The sequence below is a fragment of the Phasianus colchicus genome, chromosome 14 (assembly GCF_987193195.1).
Source record: "Phasianus colchicus chromosome 14, bPhaCol1.hap1.1, whole genome shotgun sequence".
Classification (NCBI taxonomy): Eukaryota; Metazoa; Chordata; class Aves; order Galliformes; family Phasianidae; genus Phasianus; species Phasianus colchicus.
Window position 1 is genome coordinate 11,682,116 of NC_143449.1, and position 13,417 is coordinate 11,695,532.

The 13,417-nt window shown below is 34.1% G+C and overlaps 1 protein-coding gene across 4 annotated transcripts in view; it reads right to left on the reverse strand.

The window, feature by feature from the left end:
* Window positions 1-13,417, reverse strand: part of CHM (CHM Rab escort protein) — a 96,473-nt gene that overhangs the window by 56,211 nt on the left and 26,845 nt on the right. For all 4 annotated transcript variants that reach the window (XR_016471085.1, XR_016471086.1, XM_031594304.2 and 1 more), the window contains exon 8: window positions 12,577-12,802. Coding sequence is in view for 2 of the 4 variants with exons in the window: in XM_031594304.2 (XP_031450164.2) it covers window positions 12,577-12,802 (226 nt within the window). In the remaining 2 variants the exon portion in view is untranslated. The remainder of the gene's footprint in view (window positions 1-12,576; window positions 12,803-13,417) is intronic.

The following is a 13,417-nucleotide window of genomic DNA, read 5'->3' on the forward strand; positions in this document are numbered from 1 at the left end:
CTCAAACTCCTCAACAGGCACATTTTACCACAATGTTTCTAACATGGCTCTCTAAGAGGTAACCTGCAACTACACCTTGCATGCATTCCTGCTTAGAAACATGCTGCTCTAAGACCCGTGCCTTCTAATCTCCACTGTGTTTCACTGCAGACTACTTGTAACTAGGCCCAGAGACTAATCTGCTAAATCAAATCATACTTAGGTTTCCCACTTATTTTAAAAAGGTCAATGAGCCATCTTCTTTGTTCCACATCCAAAGAATTATTATGGCAGCACCTGAATGAAATCTGGGCCTTCATGTGAAGCAAGCCCACTGCAAGATTTCATCACTAGCCAGGATGTCTCACCACCTGTCACCAAAGCTCTTCAGCACATGAATCCGTCCTATGGACAAGATTCAAAACTGGTTCCCCATAAAGCAGCACAGTAGAAGTTCAGTTGGTCTGGTGATAAACCTGATCTCAGGTTTAATCTCCCCATCCTAACTTCCTAGATCTTCCAGGCTAAACCTCTGGGGATTAGTTTTCAGATGATATGATGAGACACAAGATAACTAACAACTACCAAAAAGAAAAAAATAAAAGCTTAACTTCTGTTAAGAGATGCCCAAAGTTTTAACTGGTCCACATTAACATTCAAATGGCCGCAGTGTCACTACTTCTAAAAAGCTTTAACCCTAGGTCCTTAAAAAATCTTAATGTAAGATAACGTTCTTGAAAATGCTACCAAGCAAGCATGGACAACAATTCAGTCCTTATTTTTTTTGTTAACAGTGCACTATTTTTAGGATATTTTTACTGTAAGAATAATACAGAACAGGATGAAGTTCTCAGTGTAGCAAAAGGTAAAACAGTACAATCACTGATGAAATATTTTTCCTATTATGTTGAAAGAATAACAATCTCTCTTTTTAAAATTTCCAGCCAGTGTAGAAATAAGTGAAGAAGGAAGATGAGGGAGATGTCCCTGATCCCTTAAAACTTCAACAACTTCATCTGTTCAGTCTAATGTATCTTGGGAATCTTTGTTATTCTATTTTCTCCTGTGGATCATTCACTTCAATCAGCTATCACTGATCTCATGAATGCAGAAAAGAAATAATACAATCTTCATATTGGCATAAACTGTGTATCCTCTTCTAAGAGAGAACTGCTGAGATAACAGTCAAGTGTTATCAAGTGACATTTGTCAAGCCTTCCTTCTTCCTACAAGTTAAATAAACCCATGCTTTTTTTTGTGATACCAGTTATTCAGAATAAAATCTTGCAAGAAAACATAAAAGTCTGTTAAAGTACATGCTACAAACTTGTCACATTTTACCATATCTGAGATGGATAGTCTAAGTTTTCCTGTTAACATCTCTTTTATTCCACTAAATTCCAGTGTGACCCAGCTATTGTTTTCAGCTCACAAATGAACAGGCAGAGCTGAAAGGAGGGCATAAAAACTAGAAATGACATCCATTGTCTCATTAACAGAGTCAGTACAGGTGTTGCATTTAAAATAAAGAAACGTGCAATCCTATTTTTAATTTGATAGAGTTTACACTGTAATTAAAAAGATTAGTGTTAACACATTTCTAATACTTGTACGGCATTAGCTAAGCGCCAGCTGAGCTGCAGCGCACAATTAATCTAAGAAAGGCAAGGTAGCTTGCTGGAATGCAGCTCTCCTCAACTTCCAGGGTGAGCGTGGGAATTTTATGGCTTACAACTTATGGCTTTTTTGAAATTACAAGTCTTCAGTGAATTCCAATACATCATATATTATTTAAAAGCAGGAAGAGTATTATTATTTTTTTTAATTAATGTGGAGTAAAAAATAATTAAAAAGAAATCTAATTCATCCAATCTTAAGAAAAGGATTTTCTTAATTCTCAGATTGGTAACCAATTTTCAGACCTACTGCTGACTTCCAACTACTGCTGAGTTCTAACTTACAAGTATTACTGAAACTTTACAGTAAGTATGCAGAAATAACATTAATAGTTCAACCAATGCTTGTCATGTTCTAATTTGCTGATGAAGTTCAATTATTGCACAGGTGTGAAACTAAAAACAAGTTTTAATGTGAATATATTCCCAAGTGAAATTGACATTTATTCTCCTCTGTTAAAAATGTGCCTTACCTTATTTAATGAAAGATACCAATTGACAAGTACAAGAAAGTCTATTTCTGCAAAACTGTTTTCTGTCTTCCCTATCATATCACTGTATGCATTGTTTGTTTGTAAGAGCAGCTCACAGAAAACAGTCTGTCGGGAGATAGTAGTCTCCACAGTAATTAAAGATAAAAGCTGTAACTCATCCACATTTCGTCAATTCAATGACCATGCAATGAGGCACTGCAAAAAAATAGGGATGCAGAGGAGACTGTGAACCTCACACTGATATAATGATGCCTTGAAATAAATATTTTATTACATACTAAAGATATTCTGCAGTACTGAAGAACATTCATTGCCTTTTCACCCTGACACCACGCATAAAAACAAATCCAAGCTAGTAATGTCACATATGTGTAACTTTCATGCCTGATAAACCTGGAAGAAAAACTTGACGCTGTAAACTTGACTTCCAAAAACAGAAAACGTATTGGCACAGGACAGCCACGTTAGATAGTTCAAGGACAGTTAATGCCAGGATATTTTTTAAACATTATGAATAATGCAGCATAGCAAATGGCTGAAGTGTGTCAACAGCCCACATCTCTTACAAATTGTACTTCAACAAATGGTTTATGGAAATGCAAACAATATTTCTTACATGCTTCTTGCCAAATCAGAAGATCCAATACCCTAGAAACAAAACTTCTGTCCAAGCAAGATTCATCACGTTGAATCCTGCTCGTGGTTGTCTGGACTTTGTTGAATATAACACAAAATAACATCCGCTGAAGAATTATTACAGGGCCTTGAGACACTGGCTCATTGTCCATAATGCCAAAGAGTGACTTCTAACCTGATAAAATATGTATCAGGATTTTTCAAAAGAAAACTCTGATAAATTTATTTCATACATTATAACAAAAAGTTTGTAGTGTTTCCTAGCAAGAACTAAGATTATCTAGTTAAAAACTATAGAAATTATACTTTTCCTTTCACTTCAACTACAGTAAAGATTGGTGGCTGTTTTTTTGTTTGTTTGTTTTTAATATAAATAAATACACTTTATTTTACTGGCATGCTTAGAAAGAACTTTGCTGCTTGGCTGCAGAAAAACGCAAATTATTTATTTTCAAGAATAGTCTGCTATCCAGCTGAGGAGGGCATGATCTGTTTCTACAGCAGGCCAGCAGAAAGTGTTTCTTTTCAAATAAAAATAGGAATGAATTATGATTGTATTGTATTAAACAACCATGAAGAGCCAAAATACCTATTAAAACAGCCCCGCCTGAAGAACTACATATTTAGGAAGAACTTGCTGAAATTATTTAAATATAGAGCTGAAATATTAACTGAGTGGCAACCCAATAATCTATGGCAAAAGTGAAATCACTGCACTAATGTTACTTTCATACAATAGGCTATTCAAGAAGATGTGACTCCACTTCAAGCACAAGGGAACTCTTTGATACCATTAACCCTGAATGACAGGCATTTAAACTGATATTACTCTCATTAACTACTGCCTACAACAATATTTTAAGTTTTGCTGAAGGATAACAAGAACACTGTACTCTACTTCAACTTTGCCCCAGGGACATCAAATCTTATCATAACTAAATTAACAGTTTTGAAAAATTTTGGCCTGGTAGCCCTCCTTCATACGCAGCCTTTAAATGCCATTTCAGTTCCCATCAAGGTAAGAATCTGTAGGTGTAATTGTTAATACAGCTGTGAAGCAATTGTACATATTAAAAGCTGATTTTTGGCAACACATTCGTGATGATTTATGAGTTTGTATATAATTGGATTATTCTATTAATTTTTCTGATTACTGCTTCAGCTAATACAGTGAAGGTCACTTACAAAATAAATCTTCATTACATTTCACAGAAAGTAACTGCCTCCAACTAGTTGTTTTCTTTAATTAAACACTAATGTAACATGAGAGAAAAACAGGCTTCAGGGTTGCTGCATCTGTTGCAACATGAGGAGTTTACCACTTTGATGTAATGCTCTGAGATATTAATTGAACAAAAATAGAACATCTCTCCATCAGACATCTTTATTTCCAACACTGAGATATCATAAACACCCTGAACTTGCAGACCACACTTAACTTGAAACTATATAAAAGAGGTGGAAAACTGTATTACGAAATATAGTTTCACTCATATGAAAAAGTTTTTACTTCTGGCATGTATTTTGTCTTCCATTTTCTAAACCGTGTGGAGGGATTAATGAGGAAATATTTTTCTTGACAACTGTACAGCTCTCTGGAACAACTATTTTCTTAAAGATGAATACTGTATGACCAGTACAGAAAGTTTTGGAGGAAGATCAAAGAAAAACATGCCAAGGCCTGAATTAAGGCAGTTCTCTTTTGATTTATTTTTTCCCCCCACATAGATCAACCAGTATCCTCACTCTTATGTTAAATTCTGTTTTAAAAGGTCTCTAGGACATAAGCATTTCCTTCAATATTGCTTTATGTTCTAAAAACACTAAAAAGTCGAATACAGACAAATGAATTAACTATAGCAGCTACTATTAAAAGTAGTAATTTTTTCAAAACAGACATCCCACGTGAAAGACAAATTTCATTACATGCAGCAATCACTTTGGAGAAGGAAAAAAAAAAAGTAAAAACCAGCACCAAAGAAATACTTAATACTACCACCTAGAACTGTTCTGGCATTTTTAGTTACTGATAATAATTTACAACAAATTCTAGAGTAAGCAAATGAAAACAGTGTCAACTACTCTTTTTTCCTGGGGACTCTGTTCAGCATTCCTGTAAAGTTTTAAAAATATTCTAATGAATTTATAGTTATCCTAGTTAACAAATCCAATTAACAAAACCATCAGAAAGTTTCTTGCAGAAACCAGAATTCTTACACCTGTACTTATACAGCATGGTAGCTTCTTTTACCAGATCTTGGCTTCTGTCCTAGAATTGCAAGAAAGTAATTCTGGATCTCTGATCTGGCAGTGCTATAGTAAGAGCTGCTACAATGGCAAAGCTCCCAGCTGGAGCACTGAAATAACAGCGAGGGACCTCTGTAAAGTGAGCACCTCTGTGTCCTCCATTTTCACCAAACTTTTCTCATGCAGAACTAAGAACAAGTTCTTCTTGACTGTATGGGTTTAAGAATGTTACATAGAGAAATACATATTCCTATTTATGCCTTTAAATAATTCAGATTTCAGCCTTTCTTAAATACCATATTTATAAGGAATGGTATGTTTACAGAAAAGTCTACCAAACTAACCTAATACAATAATGTATAAATACACTAATTACAAGAAATTCTCAGGAAGAGTGAAAATTATAAAGATTTTAGCAAAGACTTGTAAATTACAAAGAATTATGACAATTTACTGGGCTAAAACTATATCCAGCAAGAAGTCTCATAAAACTATAATGGTAAAACATGGTCACTTGTTGAAGTGAAACCAGATATTACTAATAAAGCATTACTAACACAGTATACAATAGTATACAGTACTAAATTTCACGTGCTTCCAGAAACTGTAATGGAAAACTATACGCTGCAAAGATGATGATCAATATGATCAAGAATGAGGCTGCTGTCTTCTGAGCATAGATTCAAAACTGCAGGTAAAAGAATGGGACTAGGTAGTTACTAGTAGTTACAGAGCCATAAAGTGGCTCAAGATTTTGAAAGGTCAAAAACCACAACGTTCCAATATTCTTCCTTAAAATAATGACATTTTTACTCAAAATAGTATGTTCAATGAATTAAATTGATACTTGTGCATCTTGTTTTGCAAAAGTATTTCAGAACAGGCTTCAGAGGTAAAGTTACTACAAAATTAACTCACACTTAAGTTGCATGTTCTTGACTGAGTTTTATGCAAAGCTCCAAAATAAAAGTATAACACATTTTAGCCATATCACAATGTACTTGTATCACCATATAGCTGTTAATTACCAGAATTTAAGAAAAAAAATTAAGGCTTTGTAAATGGGAGAATTATATAAAGATTTTTTCAAGATACTGCAATTAACACTAATTAAAAGTAAGTACAAATTAATAAACATTCTCTTGGATGTTATACTCAAACAGATGATTTTTAAGTTCAGTAAGGTAAAGATCCACCAGACAATATATTCAACCATGTAATTAGGAAGTATCCTACTAATTAAGTCCAAAGGCATGTGTAAATTGTAAGACATTACCACAAAGCAGGACAAGAAAAAACCCACAAAATTATTCAGTGGTTCCTCTACTTTTGTGACAGTAGTTAAGTATAAACTTCTATGGAAGGTGAAAGTATGAGACCTGTCTGGCTGTAAGCTCTATATGTCTTGTAAGAGAAGAAGCCATTCCTCAAAAAAGGTCATTTATCTGCAATTAAACAACAGTTCTGCCCTCAAAGAGGAAGTTGAGAAATTCAGACTGTAGGGCACAGACTCAAAAAAGAGCAACTGCAGAAAACAGTCATTGAGCATTAGGTCATCTACAGAATGCATCTATGTTCTCTTGGCTTCCAAAAAAACCCTTCCAAATTCAAGTTATCTTAACCAAAGAAATTCACACACTATTTTACTAATTTAGTAATGTTTTGGAGGCTATTTTTCTCTGCCTTCTACTTCAATCAAAATGGACTCTGCTAAACTACATTAGCATTTACATCTCACATTGGTTGTTCCCATAGATCTGCTCATAATGCTGTAACATATCAATATGTCTGAATCCTTTAACATAAGACATTTTGTGCTTACCCACATAATCAGAGAGTAATTTGCTTGTTAGGAGATGGCTGATAAAAAATACCAAAATAACGCATTACAGTATGTTCCAATTCCTATAATACAATTTCATCACTGAAATTTTTTCCATATCTAGTTGGGGCTCTAAAACATATGTATTTTGACAACATTCTTATGATTCAGAGCATTCCATGTGATATATCCTAATATTAGCTGAAGGCCTTTAGGAAGTACAAACTTTTGAAGACGACTATACTTGTTGTAAGTGAAACAATAAGTATAAGAAAAACTCTCATATTTGTAAATAATTTTTAACCAAATGTCTCATTGAGAAAAAAAGAAATTCTAGAACTGCAATGTATTTTAAAAGTTTAATAGAATGCATTCAAATGCATTTCCCAACAAAGGTTATTTCAAAATTAAAAGTCTTTTCCTGTCAAATCCTGAGAAATAATGTGGGCAAGGACACAAAAGCATTCCATAGCTTTATTAACGACAATGCTCACTGATCTGTGAATAACCTGAAAAAAAATGAAGATTATTGAGTTACTTTACCAATCTATCCATCCATCACTAGAGAACAGGTTTCAGCTTGATGGATTATCACACTTCCATGATGTTTATCCCAAGAAAGAGTTTCTCCTTAGGGGGAAAAACAAACAACTGATCCTACAAAGTCATGCTAAACACTTGCCCATTTGGCATTAATCTATGAACAAACTGAAAAGAAATATATCAAGTTTGTCTTTAAAAGCCAAACTGCATCAGGAGTTTTATTATTTCACTGAACTGCAAGTAGAAATGCAGTAATTACAAAGAAAGCAGCACAGCAGCTTCTCTTACTAGTTGGCATTTTGATTAAGACCAAGCAATATTGGCCATTGGTCAGTAATTCTAAAGTAAATTTTCTGGTCTGAAGGGAATTATCTTAAGTGATAATGGATATATAAATATGAACATGATTTATTTTGAAATTTAGAACTTATCTCTCAGATACCGCCTATGTTTGTAAAATCAGCTGAGATGCTTTCCTACTAGCACAGAATTGCAGACTTCCTAAGAGTCAAATTTGTCATGCAGCTGTCAAAAGGAAGTAACAACACTGTTTAAATTTAGTAATAAGGCAAATCTTTTAATACAGAAAAGTTATGCATATTGCTTACATGTAAAGTCTTGATACTTATTTATAGCTTCAAATGAAAGAGATGTTATTATGAATTTTTAAATATATCAATTTTAAATGCATATTATGTTCAGGTTTCCTAAGACCCGGCTTTAATTTTACATTACCAAAAGCTTCCTGAAGATCTTAACATGTACATAATTTAAAATACTAAATACCTAAGGCAACCCTAGAAGCTTCAATATTTGTAGCAGATAATGGCTCAAATGTAAGGGTTAAAAACTGATTATTCATTTTCAAAATACATACAAGAACTTTCCAAATCAATTGCATGATCCATCGTATCTCAGCCTGGACTCAGTCAACTTGTAAATTCAGGGATTAAAAGGGAGAATTTTCATCAAATCTTTCCTCTATCACAAAATTATCAGTCACTGGCTCTGACACAAAACAGTCACTAATTTAGGCTAGAATCTCTAACAACTATTTTTAAAAAAGTGATATTGCCCACAAAATGAATTCACAATGTAGAAGTTCAGAGCCTTTCTATAGGAAATGCAAGACATTAATTGATTACCCATACAAGTCAGTGGATCATTAGTTCCCATGGCAAAGCAGCAGAAGATCCCTATTACCAGGACCACATTTGTCATTTCTTGGATGACTACTAACAAAAAAGAAAGTAAGAGCAGGGTGTATCACCCCTCCAAATCTTTCACATGCGAACAGATGGTGTACAAACAGTCTCTAATTCTTAATAAAATTTTAACTGGGGAAAAAAAATGCATCACTATTTAGAAAGGCCAGTTTCCATTTGGATGCTCACGTTTGCATGTGTCCAGAAAAAGAAGAATCTGAAAACAAGCTGAAGAAAAACTCAAAGACTTGATAAGAATTCAGGTTGTTCACAAAGCAAGCACGTGGAAAAATCACAGAAGCGAGGTCACAACTCAAAATAAATAGCCTCATATCTGGCAGTTACTTTAGAGTGATTTACTTTTAACCTAAATATCTTACTTGTCCCTCAGTTACAAAGGAAAAATCGGAAGTTGACCATTTTTTAAGATTTACTCTTTCATTAGGAAATGTTCAGGGCATTTCTGGAAGTCATTTCTAGAAGTATATAAAAACAACACAGTCACCCCATGCAATACAAATGCTGCATTACTGAGGACTGTGAGCTTACAGCAATGCTCAGTTGTCTCCTTTCTTCAGAGATATGTTTTCAGGAAAATTAAAGTTGTTACAGAATTGCAACAAACATGTTAATACAGCAAACCACAAAACATGCCAATTCCTGCACCTGCCTTGCATATATTTCAGTGAAGTTTTGGTGTCTTATGCTAACTGTAACATATCTAAAGGTTCGGTATGATCTTCCTCAAATTGTAGGTTATTTTTTCATTAATTTATTTTCACCAAGCATAATGCATACTACTTCGTTAGAAAAGAAGGAAGATAATGGTTTCATACCTACAAGTTTGAACCAAAGGCTGTTGGTATTCAAGCTAGCAAAGTTTTGCTTCTTGTCAGCCTGAAATAGCAGGAGGCTTCCAATGACCTTACTTATACCACAGATTCAATTTATAGAGACAGAAATCTCACATCTGCACCTCGACATATTGGGATGTACATTACAGTGATATAAAAGTTTAATTTTCTCTCCTAAACCATACCTGTTTAAACCAATAAAGATCTAACACCACTTTTACTCACTCAAATGTCATCAGTCGTTATGAAATGTTGTACTGTTTATGCAGAATTCATTTGGAATGCAGGGATGTGACTTACAAATGTCTTTGACTCATTCACATAAATATGCATGCATGCCATTTATAACAGTAGCCTTGATGAGAACACACAGTGTAACTGGCTGCAAGAAACGCTTAAGAGGTTTACATTAAAACAGAATATAGAACAGCGGTTAGAAATCACAGAACAGGTGACACCTTACTCTGATAACCTGGTGATAAAAACTGCAGGATATGATGTATAGGTTGTGGCATTACTACTTTACAGTTTGAATAGTATTCCTCCGATACCTCTCAGTTTTAAAAAGATAAAATACCCCAGGCAGACAAGATGTATTAATTGGCATTAATTAAAAATATATATATATTGTGCCTGCCTTCTAAGCTGTTCACTTAAAGACAAAGCCATTCCAAACTTCCTCATTTTTTACCTAAATGGCTTGTAAAAATCTTTATACAAATCTTTTAAAAACACAATTATCTCTTGGTTTATGAGAGTAGCTTACTTCAACAATTTATGTACTCTCTTTATCATATTGATAAGACTTGCAATTCAACAAAACCAAACCAAACCTAAAATGCAGCAAGCAATGCTATAAAGTTCAATCTAGCCCCGATTTCCTGTGATTGTCAGAGAGCTTTCCAATAAGAAAACTCATACAACCTCCAGACACCACTGTTTCTAATTCTTGAATTATATTGCTCTGTAGATCAGAAAATTGCCTGTGCTAACTATTAAACCAAATGAAGCCGAAGGGCTTTTAAGTCTGCAAGAAAAAAATGTAATGAGAATTCTAAGTTGAACTTCAGTAATTTTTTTTTCAGCTATTTGAAGTCCAAGAAGGTCTGAGGAGACTGATGACAAGACTTGTGCTTCTGTAATGGCTACTTTTTACTTTTCATCTATTGGTCATGTACTTGCATCTGGTAACACAACATCCTGGTAAGACAGAAAGACATTCCTAATATCCATAAACACCAATTCTATAACATGATTATGTGCAGAATTCTTATCAGAAATTTGAATAAATATGTAAAAAAACTTGCTCACTAATTTTGAGTGCTTAATTACATAATTTCCCCTACTTTTTTTTTTTTTTTTTAATGTCTTTAGTTTAAGGTACAGATGAAAAGTTATTGGAAAAATTTACCAAATAAAATTTCCATTTAATACAGTACAGAAGAATTCCTAACAGCCTGGTGTACTAATTGAACCATTAGGCAATTTAAACAGATGAATACTGAAACATAAGAGGACAACTTCACACGGCCAAGTAAGACCAAATAACACCCGCTGCTGTTGCAATCAGCTACTTTTTAGACACCGTTTATGAAATACAATAAGTATTGTATAATATTTCTATCAACATGTAGTTACACCCATCCTATATACTAATACGGAAGCTCTGACTGACAAGGCCATTCTTCTAATTGTAGCTTACGTACTGCTACTGAGAAGTGCTACTATCGTGCAGACAAGAAAGGAATGCTAACAATCAACAGCAAGCTATAAAACAAAATTCTTAATTGTAGCACACACAGAAAAAGTAGAATTTGTCCAACAAACAACTAAGTAGGTAAGACTTTGCACTGGTATTTAAACAAATGATATCTGAATACATAGCACAAAATCACTTTAGGTTATCTACACTAAAAACCCACGTAGAACAGATGCAAAAGCTGTTTGTCAGCAATAATAAAAACACCTGAGAACTATTGGAAAGCAGTGAAAATTAAAACCAACTATTCACTGTACTTCTATCCTTGATGGTCACCCAAAGCACCAGTCAACAACTCCTCTGCAAGATTTACAATCCCGAGCACACTAAAGAACACATATCATGCCCACAGTTCAACTGAAAGGGCCGAAGTGGATACAGTTTTATTCTGACATCAATACTACTTTTGTTTAATTACTTTCTGAGGCTCAAGTAGCGGAGAACATATGTCTATTGTTCAAGATGTAAAACTGCAGTCAGTGTGTCTCAGTAACAGGGTTTTATGATGCCTTTATATGCTGCTGAAGTTGTAGGAGGACGTTTGTCATGCAGGCAGACAAAATCATGCCAAGAGAATAAGGATATGATACCACACTGGTTGTCCCATGTGTGCAACTGTGATACAACAAGGGTGAAAGAACTGCATACTATTTTGTTTAGTAATAAACTGAATATACAGTGGTACTTGCTCCCTTTCAAAACAAAAAACAACAACAAACAAACCCATTCACTATTAAATACCTACAAAGGGACAAAAGAAATTCTAGATGCACTTTTAGCGCTAGTTGGTAACACAAATTTATGACATACATCACCTTGTAACTTCAGTTAGACTGAGAGAGAAATTTTCTCAACCTGCCAAAATGTATGGTCATCTCGGACAGAACATCACTATTAAGTCTCAACTGCCAGTTTTAAAAAGGTACAGTCAAGTGTAACTTAAATAAACTCTTGCCCACTTCCTAGCCCTTATTATTAAATGCAGTCATTGACTGCAAACATCACCCATTACAACTTAGGAACCGTTTTCATTTTATTACACGTATTAAAATGGCATAATTTACAGCATTCCTACTTCTCTCAATGAAATACTCTTCAAAATTTAGTTTCCTGATCTCATCTGCTGAGTACCTGACTACCCTATAATTATTATTATTGTAACTAAATTCCCCCTTTTTTTTTTTGAGACTTGTCGCTTTGTGACTTTTTTTTTTTGAGACTTTCCATAGCCAATGAAAATTCAAAGTGAACAAAATCAACGTGAAATTGTTAGTGAGATGTCTTCTATTGAGTGACTTCTATCAATACCAAATATTTCCTGTTTTGAAGACATGCATTAAAAAAAAAAGGTTACGACCTACCTGCAAAAACACTGTGGAATCTCTCCTTGACCATACAGAGGAAACAAAAATGGTGTGTTGCCATAGCGGCCAAGGCACTGAAGAAACTTTCTTGTTGCCTGAAGACCTTCAAGAGTGTTGCAATCATTCTCCGAAACCATTGCGATAGAATGAAGAATGAAGTGCTGCAAGCTAGGTGTTAACTTTCGTGTTTTTAAGAACTGGGCAAATGTACTGTTCTTGTAGTCTGAGAAAAAAAGGTAAATTCAAGTAAAGGGCATAGCACAACACCTGTGTTTTCTCACAGAAACATTCTTCTTTAGGCTGAACTATATTAAAATACACAAAGATAATTATAAAGTGAAATGAGTTCAATAAACATTGCTCAAAATGGATAATGTAACTTCCATAAAGAAAACTCTCGGAAGAGAGAAATACCACTCTATTAAAATATTTCAGAATAACACAAACCCACTGCATAAGACAAACACCTTAAAGAGCAACATCTAAATATGGCTCCCTCTATTTATTATGCTATGTTTATCTAAATATATTTCTAAGTTGTGAGAAATGTGAGAAACTGGGCACATAAATCCACTGGTTTTGAAGTGCCTGAGGATGGTAAATTACTCAGATCACCTAAAAGACATTCGTACAGTTGAATCCAGACTGATTTAGTTATTAAATTGTAAATATATGCAGAGAAGAGCCATTCAAATAATTTTCTTAGTTCACTTGCAAAAAAAAAAAAGCAGGGATGAGATAAGCAGAAGGCAGCGATGAGGAATTTCCCCTTTAAATTAACACTATTGCTGACATTTTTAATTCAAAGAAATACAAGTCTTTTAGGAGATAGTTAATG